Raw genomic sequence first — 22942 nt, 5'->3', positions numbered from 1 at the left:
ATCTTGCTGGTATATATTTATATTTGCATACATACACTTTTTCAGATGTCATCCAGCTGCATTTGACAGCATTTCAGCGTGCCCTGAATGATTGTTCAGGACACCGGGAGATAAAGGACAGCTTCCACCTGGTCACTGGAGAGCTTCATGCAGACTGAACCAGTCTGAAGCAGTGCGGTAGCCATTGCATAAGCTAATAGCAGTGAAGCCCTGGAGGCTGGGCTGATGGGGTGAGTGATGAATCAACCTAGCCATGCCTTGGTCAAGAGATATCGGTGTATACAGGACTTAGCTGGAGGTGCCTGAACAAGACAGACATCACTCAGTGCACAGCCAAGATATCTTCTATGATGGTGGGTGTCTGTGCAATAAAAGCCAGTGAAATATTGTCCTATCATGTGGGCTGGTGTGTAAGCCATATATTATGGGGCTTAGTGTTTCAGTCCCAGTTAACTGTTTCTTTCAGGGTGAAAGTGAGAAGCAGCTGTTTCTGCTGCTGAGACTACTGTCATCTCGCTGTTGGAGCAGGACAGAAAAAAAAACCAACAACAACACTAAAATCAAAGAAACAAATTACACCGCCACACGCACAAACGTTTGGACTCATGTCAAAATGGGGCAGCGTGGTGATTTCAACATTATCTCCACTGCGTTCATGCTCTTCTCTGTCAAAGGCGACGTGTAGCATGACCAGCCCCCTACGTGACCCTGCCTACATGGACACATCCAGAGGGATGGCAAATCCCTTTATCTGCTGCTCCTCTTATCTCCCTCACGGTGGTGGCTGGGAGGAACTGGCTCCACTCAGGCCTGTGCAGACCCCCCTGGGACAGGCAGGGATATCCCAGCCAAGACCTCTTGAGTGAACACAAAATAGGACAGAGGAGGGAGGCCTTACAAACCCAGACAAATCTGAAGGAGTAAATGACCTAACTTCACATGGGACACTGAGTCAGAGTCTATCTTTCTGCCAAAGTCTGAGATCATAGCAAGAAAGGGAGAGGAGGGAGGAGCTGAGGGGGTTTTAAATTTTGTTGTTGGGTTTCTTGGCACACTAGACAGGGGGCTAATCGACGCCAGCTTGGCAGCAAGGCTGAGTGAAAGCTGGGGGCTGAGGAGATCACTTTTTTGTCTCCTGGGCTGAATCTTTTGTCTACTTTACTTCTGTTTCATCTAAGCGGGGAAGAAGAAAAGTCAACTGTACTTACATAGATCTCGGCACCGTAGAAGCCATCTTGATACACCACACTGTGAAATTGTAGAACAAGAAAGGAAAGTTAGTAGATTTGGTCGAGCTTGCTGAATCACAACCTGGGCCATTTATACTATCCGTGTGTCTGGAGAGTGAGCTTTTGGCAGCATCAGTGCACTGTATCACAAATAATGTATGACACGTTGAACTGAAAGGTGCAACCGTTTCAGCTCCCTGTCCAATTTTCTGCTCTGCTAAAGTTGTTTGTCTTTCCAGCTGCTGCAGTGGTTGTGTAGAGAGAAGAAGAGGACAATAGGAAGCAGTGGAAGCATCTTCGTCACATGACTCTGCCTTATAAATCAAACAGCTGCCATCAGTTCCAAGGGGGCCACAAAGTGGGAGGGAGGGATTTCTAGTCCTGGTTTCAGCAGCGAGTCGTCCTGCAGTAAGACGGATCCAGATCTAATCACAGATAAGACGGCTACACCGGGCACTCAGCCGGCCTTCATCAGACCTCTCCTCTGACCACACAGGCAGCTGCTGATAAGAGGTGAGTGTTAAGCTGCACCAGCTCAGAGATCAGTACAAACCCTGGTCACAGTCCACTGAGATCTGCCTATTAATACACTATCTCAGCTCTCACCCCGGCTTTGTCAACAATACCAATAAAAAAAAAAAAAACATGTAAAGGACACCAGTCTCAAATGAATACAAGATTCAATTGTTTTTCTGTTAAATTAGCTAAATATATTCAAATATTTTGACCACCACATTAAAAACAATTCAACACTTGGCTTTAGTCTAAAAAAGTAAAGTCTGGTCCTCTGGACATTGAAAAAACAAAACAAAAATAAAAATGTAGAAACGTTTCATCTTTCAGCCGAAAGACTTCTTCAGTCTGAGGAGCTGTATTCAGCTCAGTCTTATAAATAGCACCTTCTCAGAGTGGATCAACCACTTTTGCTGCTGACAACCAAAACCAGCTGTTCACATGATCAAGAAGGACCATCAGCCTAACGATGGATCATTAGCACATTGATGGCTGTTTACTATTCACTGGAGGCTGAGTGATACTAGCAATCACAGCATTGTAAGAGGGGGACAGTTAAACACGGAGGCCTCCACCCCTGTTTAATGATGGACGATTTCTTTTCACAAAGATGGCCTCCTTTATTCCTCTCTCAGTGTCCAGAGGACAAGACTTTACTTTTTTAGATTTTTCTACCTGGATTATTGAGTATGCATCAGGATACTTGGCTTTAGTATTTATAATAATAATGTCAGCACTGTATGTTTCCATACAATGGCGAAATTAGTCTCTGCATTTAACCCATCCACAACCAGGTGGTGCAGTGGGCAGCTATTGAAAGCGCCCGGGGGGCATTTTGGGGATGAGGCGTGCTGCCCAGAGACGCCACGTGATGTGCAGTGACTGGGGATCGAACCTGGGACTTTCGGGTCCCAAGCTGGCTGCCCTGCCTCTACACCATCTCGGCCCCCATACAAACTCTATATTTCTCTTTTGTGGTCATAGTAACACATGCTGCGGTACCTAGACTGCAGTTAAGAGAATCAATACTCACGCTCCATACGCAGGGATCGGTGGTGGTGGTGGAGCTGTGCGGAATGTGTTGTACACAGCTCGTCCCCGTCCCCGCAAGTGGGCACCCCTGTAGGCCACTGTAGCGCCTGTGGCAGGGTAGGGAAACCCTGTTACTGTGGAGGGAGAAAACACAAGGGGGAAAAAAAAGACTTTCAGAGAACATCCTCGACTTGGCATTGCTTACCTTATGACAGAATACATTAGAGAGAGACGTGTGGCACTGCTTTCCCTATGACAGAATGCATTATGTGCAAGACAAGGAAACAATAGATTTAATCTTTTCTAGGTGCGCCTCATCGAGCACTCTCCCCTTTCCCAGCTCGCTGCTTTGTGCCGTACTCAGCAAGGATCCACATTTGCTGTACGCATCCTTCCCTTATACCTGGCAGGGGGGCAGCCTTGAAGTCCAGGCAGGTAATGGATGCAATACCACTAGTTTCGCACCGTGGCTTTTGCATAGTTTACACCCAATGGGCTAGCAGAGAAGAGGGTGCTTGTAGGTGCTGTAGATGAGAGAAATGTGATGTGATTGTTGAACAATCTGACTAGGTGATGAAAACTTCCTCAAGGCAATCCAGCCCAGATTAAACCACAGCTCTAAACCTTGTTTGACCAGCTGCTGCTGGCTGAGTTCAGGGTGAGATGTGTTGGTCCAACAAAATGATCACAGCAAGATTAGAGGAGAGCTTATGTGAACGTCAGGTCTCTGTTTAACCTTCAATCAGTCCTGTGTCTGTCTGATTACAGGCTGCAGAGGTGCATACAAGCAATGATCTCTAGGCATGATTAAGTTGGCCTCCACTCTTCCTCCAGTTGTAATTTCCTTCAGTCCTTCCAGTTTTTCCTCCACCCCCCAACGTCAAGACCATGAAAAAAAAACTCTGTGCAGCAATATTCTTCATCTCCAGGAAAAACCCTCCCTTCATCACTTCCATGGTACGTTTTCAGTGAATCTCTAACAGACATGCTCAAGCAGCGGCTTCTGTTTGGTGTTTGTGGCGTTGACCCCACAGTTGGTTCAACCAGTGAGCACCATAATGAACAATGCACACTCCAGCCCCGCTGCTTCAATAAAGCTGACAGGGAAACTGATTAGTGGCGCTTTTAAAAACAGAGCGCCGGGTTTAATGTCTTTTGCTATTAGCATCACGCTCCATTAGTGAGTCCAGACACATATTCAAACTTTGCGTCTCATTTGGCCAGGTGACGCCCACATACCCCACTGCACCCACTTTCTAACATGCAGGGCACCTTGTTTACTGCCAATGTACCAGCACACGATCTGGACTTACAGGGTGCCCCCTTTTCCCCCCTCGAGTGATTTATAACGCTGACCTTGACATTTAAATTAGTCTTTTTTTTTAGGAACAGTGGTAGCCTGAGAGCGCAGTTGCTAAAGGGCAAATACAAACCTTTTTTCTAAGCTGTTTGTTGTTCCCTATCCCCCAAAAAATGTGCTTCTTCCTTTCTTTTTTGAAAATTTGTATGCAATCTGCATGCGGTGATGTATGTGAACGTAAACTCATAATGAGTTGGCGATAGGCTACACTGCTTCAATAATAACCCATAAATCAAAGGCACTGTCACACCTTGGTAAGCGCGTGAGAAGCAACAACAGCGGCAACGTACGAGAGCACAAACCTGGTCTAGCCACCAAAGTCAAATACCTTTTCCGGGAGGGGTGCTGGAGAAAATATGAGTTATGTGCTGGAGGGCGGCAGGGTCACACGGCACCTCGTATGTCATATGTGTCAACTTGAAAGAAGCTCAATACCCGCAGAGCCAGTTGGACCTGGGGTAATCCAGCTCTGTGCCAATGATGGGGTCATAACCAGCCCCCATAAAGAAAGATCTGATTTTCCACAAGGTTGATCTTTCTAATACTTCCTGCTCCAATACATGAGCATTTAATCCACACACTGGGGACCAAAAACAGTTTAATCTAATCAAGAGTCTGGAGCTTAATTATCCCCCTAAAGTACACTCCAACAATAAGAGGATCTGTCTACATATATTAAGATGGCAATTAGCCTTTCTTTTCTGTCATTTACACAGCTGGTAGCTTTTCACGAGTCCTCAAGAAAACTTCACCGTAGTAACAGAAAATATGAATTGGTAAGTGAAAAACTACTCATCTCCTGTCTCCATTGGAATTAGCTGCAGAGAAGAGCCTCTGAGTGGTAGCCTGAGGGGGTGGCCATATGACAGCATTTCTAAGTGACAGCTGTCTGCAGAGCTGAAACCTCCAACAAGAGTAATGAAGAAAAGTTTCCCAATTATATTAAGATGAGCTAAACAGTGTATTATGCACTGCATGCAGATCTGCCTCACAGGCTATTTCTTACTTATTTAAATCCCCCCCCCCACCATGTTTTCATGTAAAATTAGCACCTGCATCTGCTTTGTTTTAATTTCAGATAATTAATCTTATCCACATACACAGTACATGAATCAAAGCTTCATGTGGCCGCTCAATCAGTACATGTAGTAATCTATACCTTCAATCTGTATGAGTTATGAAGTTTGGGACCACATTAGTGCACATTAAAGCAGGAGAAAGGTAAGCACAGATACTGTTTCCCTATCAGCCCCTGCACACCATGATTTGTGCCACTTCTTGCTTCCATTGCCAGTCCTTTCATTTAATTGGAAACCCTCTGTCGAAGGAGGATTTGGAGTCAGGGGCTGGGGCTGCAGGCCCGAGCAGTGCTCCCCACTCCCCTCCGCCATCAGGAGGAGGAGCCAATTTACCCTGGAAGAGGTTAAGAGTGGGGAGCCAGCGTGAGGCTCTCATCCGTCATTCTCCTGAATGGGTTTTGAGGACAATAAACCTGTAGCGCCAGGACGAATGGAGACGAAGTGTGCTGTCAGCAAGCCAGGATTTATGGCTCCCAATTTCACTGATCTCCTGCACAGAAATGAGGACTGATAAACAGTGATTAATCGCCTTTATATCCTATTTTACTCCCACCGCAAGTATATTAACTATAACTATGATGATTTTGGAATATGTCCTAAATTCTGCAACATGTTTTTTTGTTGTAATGCAGAGAAGAACATAACATTCAAAGTCCAGATCTGGGTTCTGTTTTTAATTTAAAAAAAATAAAACAGACTGTTTCTGCACATTATTAAGGTTTTGTTTCAAAAATGTATCTCTTATTTATGTTTCCCATCTTCCCAGCTGGCAAGCATATGTTGTCGTTTAGGCTTGGCAAACTCCAGCGCCATGTCAAGACGACTTGAAAAATTAGCAGCCAATAAATCACCCAACCCCTCCTGCTTCCCCTGCCTGGAGTGGTGGACCACACTCCCTCTGATTTATGAGATGATTTGGGGAGTGCGTGTGTGTGAGTGTGAAATGGAAAAAGCGTGCATGAAAGAGGAGACATGTATTAGTGTCTGTATTCTACATAGGTTATCTTTCTGTGTGCTGGTATGCACTGGTCTGAGCGTAAGACAACAGAGCAGGTGCTTGTGGTGTGTGCACACATGTAGGGCAGAAAAATGAATGTTTATGCGAGTTACATAACACTCAGATCTTTGGTTTGGACAAAAAATTCCCCCAGTTGTGTCAAAATGCAATTGTTTGAGGCTCTAAGTGCATCACTCTGGGAGGTGTGCGTGTTTGTGTGCATAAATAATCATTCGGAGAAAATGCCAAAACCAAAGTAGTGTTGGGGGGAGGAGAAGGAGGTGAGTGGAAGGCAGAGGAGGAGGCTTGGAGAGGGTGAGGGGTTGGGGATGAAATAAAAATGATAGATGACTGCTTTCTGTCATGGACAGTTATTTAGAGGTTCGCCGTAAAGCTGTCCGGGGAATGAACAGATTTTAGTCTAATGAGCAGAAAGGAAAGCCGTTAAAGTGGCGCGATGTGCTCAGCACTTCTTCCAAATGAAATAGTACCATTTCCCCCTCATTAAAATGCAAAGGGTTCATATAACATACAGCAATAAAGCTGGCATGCAGAGGCAGAGAGAGATAGGGAAAACCCCACTGAGCTCATCTCATTCCTCCATTACTGAGACCAGAAGGAATAGTGGCCTTCGACAGGGTGGGTGCCAACAATATCGCTCACTCAATCTCCCTTATTCGGTTAGCTCTGTAAAAGTCAATCTGGCGCACTTGGCAAATCCATCCACAGCAGCAGCCTCCACAATCTGATAACAGTTGCAGGGGCGCTTGCTCTTGAAATCATTTTTTTCTCTCCCCAGCTTTACAGTTGCACACTGCACAAACAATGGCTCAGGCTCCCTCAGCCACTCAGAGCAGCTTGGATCATCCACTGCTTATCTGAGCTGCTTTCAGATTCACTTTGATTTACGGGGAATTTCATGTTCAGTAGGTTCAGGATGAACCCGATTGTAGAAATTCAGGGTTCGGATTGGGATTGGCTGTGGCTCAGGTACGGTGCAGAACATGTGGAGGGAAAAGTAAAAGGGCTTACCGGCATACAGTTCAGGACCATAGACAGCTCCTACTACTGGATTCAGCTTCCAGCCTGAGAACGGAGAAAACTCGACTCAAAACTACATCAAGAAAGCTCATTTCTTCAGACTACACAGCTGGATCCTTACCATTTGTGTAGGGGTTGGCCACTTTTTTGTTTGTCATCACCCGTGCAGTTGCATTGTTCACCTGAAGCAAGAAAACACACTCTGATTACAGATCTTTATGACGCCACCCAAATGTCCACAGAAGGCCACAAGCAAGCAGCAAAAAAGGGGGGAAAAACACTACTATATAAATATTTTTTAAACTTTGACTTTGGTTCATTCCACCCTGATTTTCCTACTCATTTCACCAGAGCGAAGAGAACATGCACCAATTACCTCCAAGTATAAACAGAAAAAGGGGATCTTACAGTTTCAGTAATTGGTTAAATATAAAAAAAGTATTCCAAATGAAAAACAGACAGTGCTTTGAGGGTTTGTTTTTCTATTGATCTAATGATTATTGCTGAATGGAAGGTTGGCTTGTTGCAAACAAAAATAAACAGAGCAGGCAACATTAAACGATGGTAGAAGGGTAGTGCAGGTCTTTTAGTTTTGATAAGAACCCAGACGATGAGGGCATGCATTCATTCTGCTTTGTCAGGTGATGATGGACAGCTGGTGTGTCCAGACTCTCAGGTGTGGATTCTGCTTTCTTCTGCAAACGAGTTAGATGCATCGATATGCATGCATGCAACCAGATGCGCGCGCACACAGTCAGAAATGCACATCCACACACACAGCAGTCACATGCTTTAGCATAGAATATAATTTGAGAAGGCAGCAAGCAACAAAGACAAAATATGGGAAAAGGGAAAAAATGAAAGCACCTCTATTTTGCGTCCCTCAACGATTGTACCATTTAGTTTCTCCCGTGCACGATCAGCATCTGTGCTTGTTTCAAAAGTTACAAACCCAAAGCCCTGAGAGTGCCGTGTTAGCCACAGGTAGAGATAAAAAGGTAAGAGATTGACACACAAAAAGGGAAAGGGAGGAGAAGAGGGAGAAAGAGGTGAGAAGACAGGAGAAAATGAGCAACAGTGGCGGCAGAGTCGAGTTGTAAGCAGCCGGAATAATTAGAGGCAGTTAGTGAGGTGTCAGGAAACAGCAAACAGAGAGATCCGAGGAGGAAAGGATACCGATGACATGGCTTCACACAGCAACACCAACAAACCTGCCCACTTTTACCCAATTAAACGGCACAGCTGTGGTGCCATGGGTTAATGTCTGGAAGGAGCAAATGCAAAACACTGTTGGCTGCCATAATAGTGGTGTAATTATCTACAAAACTTGAACAGCATGGACGCTCAAACAGCTTTTCAAAAGATGGGCACCGGGAGCAGGAGGGAGGAAGAATCCTCTCCACAGAGACGTTAACGTGATCTCTGGTCATTTCTAATCCACTGCACTAATAAGTTGGACGTTTGCACAGAAACAAAGTGAACGATGCTGTAAACAATCTCCACTGTGATAGAGAAGAGTGAGGATATTAACTTTAGACCCTGACTAAAATACACCCTTTTTCTTATTTCCATCCCATCCCCCAAGTCTCTCCATACCACGCTCCCCTGGGAGGCTTTGTCACTTCCTTGAGTTATGTGGACTGGGATACTGGACCTGAGCTCTGTAGTGCAGGCATTAAGATATTCTGGCCAAACAAGTTCCATTCCCTTAGTTTCTATATATACTTATAGAGGTATGTGCCGGGGAGCAGGGAGCGTGGCCGGCGCTGCCTGATAATTGCTTGAGGATGTAATACATGTGAGAGATGGCGAGTGGTGTGATCCTGCATGCATACACAAGATCCCAGTGCTGCTATTTCTAGCATAAATAACACAGAACCTGTCCTTGGGGAAAGAGCGGTAAAAAAAAAAATAGATTCAAAAAAGGAATTGTGGGCAAAATTAATCCTTTGGACACTCACCCGACTGTGGTTACCCCCTCAGTCTTTTTTTTTTTTTTTTTTTTTCATATCATGCACAAATAATTAGCTTACAAGAGGAGAGAGTGGAGACACCATTTTTCAAAGGAGACAAACATATTGAATGCAAATTGCCAAAGCTTCATAGGAAATAGATTATTTATTAATGGCCTGATAGGTTCATTATATAGCACAGAGAGTGCATGAGGGAGAGAAGCATCATGGGTAATGGCTTTGTGGGGCACAAACAATAAATGCTTGTTACGGCGGAGGAGGCAGGTTTATCCGGTGCTCAATCTTGTCTGGCAGAGGGGGCTGAGTGCAGCAGCAGCGGCGCCTGGTTCCAGGGTGCCCTGCACGCCTGTATACGAGCCCAAAAGCACTCCCAGGTATGAATGGGAATCAATAGTATTCATGCCTCAACACCCAGCCAGGGAGCCTGTCGCCTTTATGAATGGAAAGCTGTGGAGCTTAGTACACTCTATTAAATGAACAGCTGGATGAGTAGCACTCGGCTGTTCACACCGCCACAGGCTTCACCTGTCCTGGTACGTGGTTAGGAGACTGATACTGCTGCAACGCCTCAATGCCGTGGCTATTTTTCTTACAGCTGGTTGCAGCTCCTGGTTTGTGGAGTTTGAATTATCTTTCAGACATAAATAATCTATGCCGTATAAAATCCGATTCCATAAAAGATTCAAGAGTAAAACTGAATCTTGTGAAATATTCCAGGTGTTTCTGTGCAGATGGGTTTTAAAAGAAGCCGAAGCTAAAAGTTTGCGAAAGTGTCCAAATCAAACCATCGACTGCCAATAACGTTGACCCTGCGTTGGTGAAAACTGCCAAACCTGCATTAATCTGATGCTGAAATTAATCCCCAGCAGCTACACTTTTGCCTTCTAGTTAAGCATTGTTTACTTGAAACTTGAGCAGCTCGGTGTTTCTAAAAATGCTGAGCTTCTTCTTATTTAAATAAATCTGCATATTTGTGACCTTTTTATAAAGACTAACAACCTGAGTAGGAAGCGGCGAGCTTGGGGCCGAGTGCCGCATAAGTGGGGAAGTCAGAAAGTGCTGAGAAAGGGAGTCGCGCATTGTTAGTTTTGGTCCTCCGATTGGATTTTTTTTTTTTTTATAACAAGAAATGCAGAATAAGGGCAACCTCATCCTTCAACTGGCCCCTTGAAGTTTATGTATGCGACATATCGCCAACATAACATGTTCTGTTTGAAACGTTAAATAACTTACTGCGATGGGATAAAGATTTGCTCATCACAAATAATTATAAATCTGAATTAATGCAGGATCATCTTAATCAGCGTTTCAGTTTTCAATAGGTTTAGCTCCCTAAACAAGCAGTTCTGATCCATATGCTAGAGGACCTGCAGCCTGCTGGTGGATCGAGTAAAATGTGAAACAGCTCAATAATAAATTGATTGACAGGCCTAATGATTCACATCTTGGGCGAGAGCTGCAGCAAACAACCAAAACAATAGTGAGGTAGGGAGAGCGAGAGGCTCAGTGGATGTGCCTCTTCAGAACCAGGTTTGGAGACCTCTACTCTCCGCTAACGTGCACACCACACTCACGCCATCATTAGGAAACAGAAGAAGTACATGGTAATGAAGCAGCTGGCGTTCTAGTTCACTTACCTTGGATCCTCGCTCATTAAAGATAATCTCCACATCTAAAATCTTTCCAAATTGCTGCAGAAAGAAAAGAAAGACAGAAGAGATGGAGTTAGAAAGCCTCACTAACTCTGAATTTGTGAGGAGGAAGACTGGAGAAAGAAAAATCATTAAGGCGATATGGAAATGTTATTTTTGCGAGGAGATGGTGGTCAATTTGCATTTGTTAGCTGAGCAAACAGTTCTTGAAGGTTGTTGGCGTGGTTAGAGAAGACAGCTCGTCTCGGCTGCTTTAATGCCTTTCTGTAGTTTCCATCAATGAAATAAGATCACAATGTTTGTAAAAACACTTGATCTCTGATTATTTCACAGCGTTTCTGATGTTTGTTGGATTTCACACAAAAAGAAAAACAACATCAGACTAGATTTTTGATGTCGTCACCGTTTAGAAAACTCCCTCCTGAGCAGATAACTGCGCTGTGACGGGTGAGGAGTTTAGCGCTACCTCTCTATTTCCTCTCAGTTTCTTATTCTGTCTTTGTTTGTGCACGCACACAGTCAACAGGACCTAAGGGCCAGTCCCCATGGGTTAACATGCTCCAGCCCTTCGATTTAACAGGCCTGCCTTTGGATCATTAGAAGACAGAGGAATGAAAGTAAACTGTAAGTTCCTCTAATGAGTGGAGCGAGTGTGACTTTTAATTGCTGTCTGCAATGGCCGTATTATTTCATTAAAAGTAATTACCCTGTCAAGCGGTCCGCGTCGCCTTCATTTCAGCACAACAGGGAAGAAATGGGCCTTCCATGTGGTCGACGCTCAATGGGAATGGATGGATCGTTTGACTGAGCCTCTAATAGGGGTTAGGAGGAGTTAGCTATTATCTGGCTGGAGAGGGCTCAAGGAGCTGAGGGTTAGCAGAAAAACTTGTGTTTCTTCCTCATTTTAAAGCTAATGCAGCTATCTCAGTACACCCAAATAGAAAAAAATGGCTTGGCTATTTAAAATCCCCCCCCCCCCCCCCCCCACACACACACACACACATACACTTTCTTCTCGTATATCTGTTCCTTTCGGAACGAGACTCCATAGATCCTATCCACACATCTGTCTCGTATGGCGCTCAGCTCCACTGACTCGAGCGAGGAATGCAGGCTCGATCACTGGCGCAGGCATTTATATCCCAGCGTGATGCCCCCTTTCTCGCCTGAGAAGACAATGCTTCCCCCACGCAACGTGCAGATGCTAATTGTTTTAACCGAGTGTAATGGGCTTGTGGCGTCGATTAATTAGTTTCAGAGGAAGTCGTCTTTGTGGATTTCCACATGGCGCAGGGGACTGCTCGCTGCTCACCACTGATCTCGTGCACTTCTATCCCCTCCCACACACACAGAAACAGCTGCATCAGCAGCACCGATAAACAATAGCTTCGATGGGAGGAGTCTCCAGAGGGGGAGGACAGGGAGAGACTGATGTCATCTACAGTACGGGGCTGCAGCTACATCCATCTACGGGGCTCTTTAAGTTCAGTGACCACACCGCTGGCCCCTTCTGTTCCAGTTCACTTAGCGCTTAAGCGCTACAACGCTCCAATATTTGGAGCTTCACCTAATCACTTTTTAATCTGTACGCTGAATGCATTTCAAAGAAACAGGAAAATAATTATACAATTTATCCCCAAATGCAAAAATCAACTGAGGCCTGACAAGAAAATAAAAAAATCCTAAAACATTCATTTAAAAAAACTGTAAACAAAGTGAGATTTTCCTCCTCTGATGTGGACTCGCAGCCTCTTTCTCCTGAATAAAATTAAGATAGGCTGCATTTCTTTGGCCTTGTGAGTGTGGAAGCAACAAACAAGATTGAGGCCCTCGCGCCTCCACCTTTGATTAGCCTGAATATCCTCGAGCTTTTCAAAAACCCATAATTACGCTGCTGTGGCCAGGGCAGAGCATGTTCAAGCACAGCAGTCGGCGTGACAGTGGGACAGCGGGGAGGGGGTGAGCAGGAGGGAGGCCCTGATTGCTCTGGGGAACGCTGTGAGAGCCCTCACATCCACCACGACAAGCGGTGCTGAAGAATCCAGTTGCACAAATGAGGGCGCCCTCAAGCAGCGCAGCGTGGGCTCCTCGATCGCGCTTGGAGTGTTTTCATTTCCTGCGCACTTACCAGCTCTCAGAGATCACAGTTTGTAATTACTGATTAACGCTCATTGTAGATGCCCTAATGAGACCTTTCTTCAGCGTCTCGTTAGGAGCTCGCACGTCTTTCCACATCCCCAACTCAGTAGCCTGCGTCTCGGACCCTCCAGTCTCATCCCACCACTCTGGCTTCCTTCAGAGGCTGAAACCATTGTTGCTGGTTTCTTTGGGCTGTGTGGGAGCAAATTGAGCTCCTAGTGGGGCTCTGGAGGCATCTTCACATTTTTTCTCCTCTGTCTTCCTGCCTGCATGTCTGTGGGTTTCACTCATGCGTAACAGTAATGGCGTATTGAGCTGGTGGCGCTCTAGAAGCCATTAGAGCTAGAGGGATGAGGCTTTGCACACGCTGATCACACAAAGGCCCCATTGTGGAGGCCATGTCAGAGGGTGGAACGGACCAGATATCTCTTTGCCAAGCTCTAACCAAGACAATCAATCCCACAATCCTCCACTGTGCCAACGACCAGGACTGAAAAGGAGAGTAACGGGAAGGAGCGGGCAACATGTGAGCGAGGAGGGTGATTGAAGGAGACTGGGTGGGCTGCAATCAATTTTCTATCATATATCTGCATGCAGCGGCCAGGCTCACAAAGCCTCCAAGCTAATTACGGGGGTGATTTGGATTCCACATGACCTGCACCAGAGCTGGGAACAATAAAGCCAACAATCAGAGAGAGAAAGCAGCCATGTTGTCTGCCATTTGTAAAGCCACAGCAAGGGCTCGGTGGTAATTAATATCATCAGCTCAATGTTGTCTTCATAACGATGAGAATTAACGCCTCTGGCTTCTAATGGTGCAATTAGTGAGCAACATTTGAAGTACATTTTTGGAAATCGTCTCCATTCAGATCCATTATTGGTATTGAATTTGGTTCAGTTCTTATTGAGGCTTGTGTGAGACACAAAGGTTAGCTGTTCAACTACGTATTGCCTCAATAATTGGCCAGGAGACAGAGAGAACTTCTGATAAAGACCTCTGCTGGCCCAAGTTACTCATCTGTTTGCTGCTGAAAACTGCTGCGGTTGTGTAACTTGTGAAAACTGATTTAATCTGACTATTTAATTTCTTTGAAAGCTGCTCGAGTACAAAAAAAAAAAAAAACAATGTATGTGAGTTACTCCTGCAGAATAAACTAAAGTTGTTTAACATGTTATGGGACAGATCTCTCTGGGATTGAAGTCAAAGACGATCAGCTGCAGGTTTCATAGCTCCACTAACTACTCCCTCGTGTCTGACCTGCAGAGCAGCACAAGTTCACGAGCTGATTGTGACTGATTGAGCTGTTTATCACCTGCAAAAACTCTGAGGGCACTTTTCTCCCCAGACAATGCAGTAATCAATGCATTAACTAGATGACAGCTGCAGCGATGGCTTCACTCATTAACTAAGCTGTCTTTGCTGTGAGAGCGTTTTGTTTTGTTTTTTCCTCCTCTGAAGCTAAAGGCTCTATTCCATAAAGATGTAATAATTTCCTCCGATGCTAAGTGGAGGTGCGGCCAACTGTAACAGCCTTCATTAGAAGGAGGGCTAGATGATTTTTGGAGAATCTGAACACCCCCATGTCATCTGTGTGTAACTGACTGACAAACCCACTGAAATGAGGATAAGTGCTTTAAAAAAAAAAAAAAAAAATCTTGCTGATACTCACACCAAACATTTGCCTCAAGTCAGGGTCCCGGAAGCGAAAGGGAATGTTGGAGACATGTAACCTTTTTGGCTGCTGCTTCTCTGAAGAGTCTGAGTGCTGGAGCTGGAGCTGCTGAGAGCCCTCTGTTTGCGTCACGTCATCTGTCTGCCGGAGGGAAACAAACACAGAAAAGACACAAGCTGCTCATTAGCCGCCACAGTGTACTGTACCTCCTGGTCCTGCAGTATAAGGGGGTGGGGGTGGGGGGGCTGACTAACTTACTCAGCTTCTGTCATTTTTCAATCAGGCAAGAAAGCCAAAGCGATAAACAGCCAATGACTTATAGTGTCAAACCTGAGGTTGTGCATTACAAATCCACTTATTAATCTCTTGCACTTAGCTCTTGAGCAACGGGGAAGATTGAAGGCGCTGACAAAAAGGCGTGGATATAGATCCTACAGAGCCCTGACATGTCTAGACTAAAGACACATTATTGGTGACGTTTGCACACAGCCATCAGAGTGCGAGGCCCAGAGCCCTCAGCGTTGTTCTTTCCATCATTATGCGAATGTGATGCTGACATTTCTATATAAATGACGTGTCCAACGTCAATGACAAATTCAACTTGTTTCACAGCATGACACCAGTGATAGATTTCCCTGAGCATGCTGGTGGCTCGTCTCTTTAGATGGACCTGGTTTTTGAGGCACTGTTATTTTGTTTGGACGAAAAGCTCATTGGTCAAACGTTCAGTTTATCCTCTCTTATGCACTCCAGTGAGAGGAGTTCATTACTTATCTTGCAAACGTTTTCCTCTTTTTTTGCTTTTATATTTAGGCAGCTAAACTCCTAAAACAGGATAATTTCTTGCATTTTAGTGAATAAATGTGCATATAATAATAAACGTTAAAAAAATGGAGTGAAAGCAAAGCAACAGGTAAAGAACAAAAGTCTGACTCTTCTGACGTTAATAAAACCTAACACCTCAACAACTCATTAACATACAGCAAAACAAAGTGCATACTATATTTTTCAGAGTCAGATATTCTTTATTGTTGTTTGCACCACATGTGGTACATGTGGTAGAATGAAATTATGTACACAGGGTCCCAGTTACATCCAACAAATAAAAATGTAAAAGAAAAACAATGATAACATCTAAGATATGAACTAAGAAAAGCATCAACTAAAAGTACACTAACCACTAGTAGCATAAAAACATTATGTCGAACAGCAGCACGAACATGAGCATTTTTCGGCCTGTAAGTTGCAGGTTTTTTGCATAATTTAAATGCCCTGTGACTTATACACAAAACAGCTTATTTATGGATTCTATCCCATATTTATTAACAAATCTTTGGCTGACATATGACTGTTTTCATTCATTCAGACATTGAAAATATTGAACACTACCATTTTCAGCCTCTAGATGGCACTTGAGTAGTATGGCATGCCATTGTGTCATGTAATAGGTAAAAGTGGCTATTAATTACACAATCGGCTTGCCATAGCCTGTCACCTTTGTCCAGCTCGCCTGGAGCACTCGTCAAATCAGCTTAATTTCGCTGCGTCGCCCCGACAAAATGCAACTAATTTGACCATTAAAGTGCATTTATTAAGTAAACGTTCCACTGAGACACACTTTTTTACTATAATGTTGATCAAACAAATAATTGTTTTTAGGTGGTTATCTTGTTAAATTTTGACAAAATGCATAGCGAGTCATCCCTCTGCGCGTTCCCGCTTCTGCAGATCAATTTTTGAAATGCAGCTGATTTGACCGTCAAAGTGCATTTATTAAGGACAAGTTAGACTGAGACACACCTTTGCTATAATTTTGAGCAAACAAATAATTGTTTTTAGGTGTTAATCGTGTTAAATTCTTGTTCAAGTCCTCCTGTGCACACTCCTACGGTCGCCATTTGGTAGCCGATCGATTTTTGGCACAGCGCCGGCAAACATTTCCGACTCATAACAGATGCGACCTATACGGCAAAGCGACATATTTATGGATTTTTCCACTTTATTATACATATTTGGCCTGATGTGACTTATAGGGCGGTGTGACGTTTACGGCACAAAATACAGCATGCATTCAGTTCAACTCTGGCAGCTTTGGTTTCCATTTTCTCCTATTTAAATCGACCACACGTGACAATTTAATTTAGCTTATTTAACGGAAAAAACATTTTTATTTGCATTCACGTGACAAAATACTGAGCTGATATCTGCTTCATCAATACGCAGTCCATTATGTTTCAGCTATGTTTCTTTTTAATCAATGTTTTAACAACAGTCAGAATAAAAGGTGAGCTATAAATGGCCTTTTCTTCTTTCCTTTCATATCATTTCAGATGTTTTTTGGAAGTTTGTTTATTCACATATACCAGTATATCAAAGTGCTAACAGCTTCATTAGTTTATTTGTAGAACTTTTTTTTTTATATATATACAGAGGACTTACTGTTATTTATAAAATATCTGATTTGTGGTTTCACCTTGCTTCACTTGCTTAACCTGTAAATGCATGAACCGTGCTGCAGTTTCCACATTCAGGTGAGCTAACTAATTGCAGATTTGACCAGCAGAGGTCACTCATCAGAAAAAGATAAAGTTTGCTGTGGGTGTTTGGACAAGCAACAAAACAAGTTTCTATTTCTTGACAGGGATAGTGTATTTCACTGAAGCAAACAAATGAATAAAACCAACAAAAAAAGAACCCTGATTCAGAGTTTGTGACTCACGAAGGGGGTCTAAATAAAGAAACAGCGCAACGAGGGAGGCGGGTGAGAAACGAGAGCATGCAAGTGGCAGATATTGAGCACAAAATCTGTCTGAATGTGATATGTAAACTGCAGGGTCTCCTGGGAAGTGCTCTTTGAGCATGGCACACACACCATCCACCGGCTGGAAAGTCCCACACAGAGACACAACGTTGTAGTGTTACAGCCGTGAAAAGAAAGGAGGTTGTAGCCGGAGTACAAACAGTTCAAATGACTCGCACACACCGATAACCCTCACCCCGCTCGGAGCCCACTGGATGGCTGCAGGCCTCTCTTAGTGATACATTTCCCACCATTTAGGAAATGGGGTAGGGATTTATTCATTATAATTCATCATCACAGTATTATCATTATCATCATGATCGTAATGATGATCGCCTTTATTATTCTCATTATCATAATCACAATCTCCAGTGTAATGGCCATCATTTATTTGGTTTTTATGGCCCATTCGGAGATGGTGACATACATTGTTAGCAGTGACAGTTGTTTGATTCAAGGTCCCACTTTGTCTCCCCTGCAGCCGTCCAGGTTGGCGGCAGCTTCCCCAAGCTCCACCTGAGCCTGACCGTGTCCAGCCATAAGCTAACACGTGGGGAAGGACACCGGAGCAGGAAAATTCTCTCAACTTGCCAAATAAAGAGGGGATTTGTGACAGTGAGACGAGTGTAGTGGTCCTAACTTCACCGTGTCCTCGTGCGCTGGAGGTTAATAGCCTGAGTAGCCATGTTGGGCCCCAAGGGTGACACGTTGCAGACTGATGCTGGGATTGTGGAGGGTGACAAGGTACTAGAGCCCCACGGGTCAATCTGTTTCATCGGTCACACATGACACTGTCGACCTTTAGCGTATGTTGCCAGACTACTGAGCACCGCTGTCCTCCAGTTCTGTCCGTCGGGCTTTTTATCACGGCAGGAGCAGTCGCATGTTTGCAGACATCCAGATTAACTTTCACTCGGTGTTCAGACAGGCCAGCAGCCCACTGACATCAGGGGCAAACACACATACAGAGAACACAAATGCTGAATTGCTGACTCCGAGCACTGCAGACTGCAAACTACTAACTCAATAACTTCGAGTGTCACTGAGATCCGGAAAGGCTGCTTCTGCATGCTGCTCCCAAGGCTCCAACCTGCCTGCCTGGTTGTGAAACGGTGGTGCAGCAGTGGAAAATAATCACCTTCGTATTACCATAGGAGGCCACCTTCAGTGGCACTTTACTGTCCCGACAGCTGCTGTCACGGGGAGGAGGAGGTGGGATGCAAAACACAGCATCACCGCCAAAACCAGCAAACCTAAGAGTGAGAGAGCTGTCAACTGGAGCAGCTCTCTGGCTTCCTGTTCAGTCATTTCTCTAAAAGACTCCCTTGCTGTTATTTGCAAATCGCCTGCAAAGTGCTCTGCTCAGCACTTTCCCCCTCCTCGCAGAGTGGCATTACAAGAGCATAATTGAAACTATCTGATTGGAAAGCTGCCAAGCAGGTAGATTACATCCGATTAAATAGGAGTCGGGGTGGGGGGCTTAGAGTCTTCGCTCACGAGAATTAGAATGCTTGAGCCTTAATTCATTACTTTCGTCTTCCGGTTCGCCATGGTTTGTTTTCTTTTTCTAAAGAAGTTGCAAATATAACCTCTCCATCACCTGACAGACGAGGGAGAAAGTGAGCCAGAGAAGGCCTGACCCAGCTCATCTCCTTGGTTCCTATAAATTAGCCAAATCATTTAGGGGCACTTTGGAAACAGTATATCTAATCCACTGATCAGGCAGTGTGAAAACTACCAACACAAATAATCAAAACAAACCACATCTAACTGTGCTTTAACACCAACATTTGTGCATAGGTGCAGTCCTTATTAGCAGAAATGCCTCCTGTGAAACAGTTTTCTCCTGTTGCCAGTCACAGCTTGTTTATGTATCTGCACTATATCTCCCAATTATTTCAGCCAGGGAACAATCTGCAGACAACAGGAAGAAATTGCCATCAACTTCCCCATAGACTGTGACAAGCCACACTTTTTGATAAGATGTTTTGGGAGAACTTGTTTCTTACTTTGCTCTGGACAATCACATGTGGCCCTGAACCACCCCCACACACTGTTCACACTGGTGTGTTTCAGAGTCTACAGGTGAAAACTTTGGTGGTTGAATTCATGATTTCAAAACTCGTTTAGATAGCTGGCGCCGCTTCAAGCTCAGAAATCGTTGGACAAACGTTACAGAGCAAGTGGATGTTCTGTACACATCGAGGCTGATCTGAGCAGGAGATTCATGAGAATGTGCCTGACATGTGAGCAGCATGTTAGTGAAGGGGATTGGGATTATTGGTTATTTGGCTTAAATGTGACCTGAGTCTGACTGCTCAAAATGATGCAGTACAAACAAAGTGGGAATATGAATATTTGCAGTAATTGAGATTTACAAGTCTATAAATACCATGCAGCAATCCTAGACACTTTAATTTTTAATTTTGTCTTACTAATCTATATGGAGGTTTATTAACATGTATGCTTTTGGAAATATTTTTTTTTAATTTCTAAATTTTGAATTTTCTTTGAATTTGACTTTTTTTTTTTTTTTTCTGCCTTAGTGCCAGAAATCTTTTTGCACAGTGTTTGGCATCACTGTGAAGCTTAAATTTTCCCCTTTTTAACACTGATTACATCATTCTAGACAGATAATAGTTGAGTTTTCAAACTTGCAGTCCTGTAAACAAAACTAGGTTGTTGCTAGGCTAGGTAGATGGACTACCAAAAAAAAGCTTTGAATTTAAAAACAATAACTCAGTGTTGAAAAATCCCTCCGTGGGGCTCATTTATCCACCACAGATCACAAATAAATACTTTTATATTTTTAAGTAGCTTCAGACGTTTCAACTAGGGATGCATGATATTATCGGCATGGTATTGGTATCGGCCGATATTAGCGATAAAGTTAAATATCGAGCAGTGGCCAATCCATCAAAATAACTCACTGATAAAAATGTTCTGTAATATATATATATATATATATATATATATATACACACAAAGGCGGCAGCACGGTGGCGCAACGGTAGAGCTGCTGCCTCTCAGCGAGCAGGTCCTTGGTTCAAACCCCGGTCCAGGGGCCTTCTGGGTGGAGTTTGCATGTTCTCTCCTTGCATGCGTGGGTTTTCTCCGGGTGCTCCGGTTTCCTCCCACAGTCCAAAAACATGCATGTTAGGCTGATTGGTAACTCTAAATTGTCCCTAGGTGTGAGTGAGAGAGTGAATGATTGTTTGTCTCGTTTGTCTCTATGTGGCCCTGTGATGGACTTGCGACCCGTCCAGGGTGTACCCCGCCCCTCGCACAGTGATTGCTGGACATGGGCACCAGCGACCCCCGTGACCCAAAATGGAATAAGCGGGTAAAGATAATGGATGGATGGATAAACAAAGGCATAAAATTTAACATTTAAATTTGACATTAAACATAATCCAAGTTTAAGTGTTACATCATTTTCAGTCCCCTTTATGGCATCTGCATTTGGTAGCAGGCCAAAATGACAAAGACCATGCAAAATAATGTAATGTTTTAATTTCACAGCAGAGAAAGCTATCTAGCCTCTGTAAGTAGGTCTAGGAAAAATAAAATAAATATGTATTGGAACCGGTTATCGACCAGATAAATTTTAACATATTGGTATATTGGCATATCAGATATTGGCCAAAATTCCAATATCGTGCATCTGTAGTTTCAAGAAAAAAATCTCATCTGGATCATTTTCATATACAAACCGGATTCCAAAAAAGTTTGGACACTAAATAAATTGTGAATAAAAACTGAATGCAATGACGTGGAGGTGCCAACATCTAATGTTTTATTCAGAATAGAACACAAATCACAGATCCAAAGTTTAAACTGAGAGAATGTATCATTTTAAGGGAAAAATCTGTTGTTTCCAAATTTTATGGAATCAACAAATCCCAAAAAAGTTGGGACAAGTCCATTTTTACCACTGTGTGGCATCCTTCCTTCTTCTTACAACACTCAACAGACGTCTGGGGACAGAGGAGACCAGTTTCTTAAGTTTAGAAATAGGAATGCTCTCCCATTCATGTCTAATACAGGCCTCTAACTGTTCAATCGTCTTGGGCCTTCTTTGTCGCACCTTCCTCTTTATGATGCGCCAAATGTTCTCTATAGGTGAAAGATCTGGACTGCAGGCTGGCCATTTCAGTACCTGGATCCTTCTCCTACGTAGCCATGATGTTGTGATTGCTGCAGAATGTGGTCTGGCATTATCGTGTTGAAAAATGCAGGGTCTTCCCTGAAAGAGATGACGTCTAGATGGGAGCATATGTTGTTCTAGAACCTGAACATAGTTCTCTGCATTAATGGTGCCTTTCCAGACATGAAAGCTGCCCATGCCACAATTGCTCATGCAACACCATATCATCAGTGATGCAGGCTTCTGAACGGAGCGTTGATAACTTGGGCAATCCTTGTCCTCTCTGGTCCGGATGACATGGCGTCCCAGTGTTCCATAAAAACCTTCAAATCGTGACTCATCTGACCAGAGAACAGTCTTCCATTTTGCCACACTCCATTTTAAAGGACCCCTGGCCCAGTGCAAACGTCTGAGCTTGTGCAGCTTGCTTAGAAATGGCTTTGTCTTGGCACTGTAGAGTTTCAGCTGGCAACGGCGGATGGCACGGTGGATTGTGTTCACTGACAATGCTTTCTGGAAGTATTCCTGAGCTCATTCTGTTATTTCCTTGACAGTGGCATTCCCGTTTGAGGTGCAGTGACGTTTAAGGGCCCGGAGACCACGAACATCCAGTAGAGTTTTACAGCCTTGACCCTTACGCACAGCGATTGTTCCAGATTCTCTGAATCTTTTGATGATGTTATGCACAGTTGATGATGATAACTTAAAAGGCTTTGCTATTTTACGCTGGGTAACACCATTCTGGTATTGCTGCACTATCTTTCTGCGCAACAATGGTGGAATTGGTGATCCTCTTACCATCTTGGCTTCTGAGAGACACTGACACGCTGAAAAGCTCTTTTTATACCCAGTCATGTTGTCAATTGACCTAATTAGTGTTAATTGGTCTTCCAGCTGTTTGTTATATACTCAATTTCCTTTATCCAGCCACTTATTGCTACTTGTCCCAACTTTTTTGGGATTTGTTGATGCTGTGAAATTTTGAATCAACATATTTTTCCTTTAAAATGTTACATTTACTCAGATTAAACTTTTGATATGTCATCTATGTTATATTACGAATAAAATATTGACATTTTCCATCTCCACATCATTGCATTCAGTTTTTAGTCACAATTTGTTTAGTGTCCCAACTTTTTTGGAATCCGGTTTGTATATTTATACACACACACATATATACATATACATATATATATACATATATACATATATATATATACACATATATATATATATACATATATACATATATATATATATATACATACATATATATATATATATACATACATATATATATATATATA

At 43.6% G+C, this 22942-nt stretch overlaps 1 protein-coding gene across 4 annotated transcripts in view; it reads right to left on the bottom strand.

Moving 5' to 3' along the window:
* rbfox3a (RNA binding fox-1 homolog 3a) overlaps positions 1–22942 on the bottom strand; it is a 253898-nt gene that overhangs the window by 5445 nt on the left and 225511 nt on the right. For all 4 annotated transcript variants that reach the window (XM_037689204.1, XM_037689206.1, XM_037689203.1 and 1 more), the window contains 7 exons: positions 14686–14829; positions 10862–10915; positions 8119–8211; positions 7373–7433; positions 7243–7296; positions 2776–2908; positions 1209–1248 (listed from right to left, as the gene is read on the bottom strand). In XM_037689204.1, the coding sequence (XP_037545132.1) occupies positions 1209–1248; positions 2776–2908; positions 7243–7296; positions 7373–7433; positions 8119–8211; positions 10862–10915; positions 14686–14829 (579 nt within the window). The remainder of the gene's footprint in view (positions 1–1208; positions 1249–2775; positions 2909–7242; positions 7297–7372; positions 7434–8118; positions 8212–10861; positions 10916–14685; positions 14830–22942) is intronic.

The sequence above is a fragment of the Nematolebias whitei genome, chromosome 15, assembly GCF_014905685.2.
Source record: "Nematolebias whitei isolate Nwh7 chromosome 15, NemWhi1, whole genome shotgun sequence".
NCBI lineage: Eukaryota > Metazoa > Chordata > Actinopteri > Cyprinodontiformes > Rivulidae > Nematolebias > Nematolebias whitei.
This window is presented reverse-complemented; position numbering and strand designations above follow the sequence as displayed.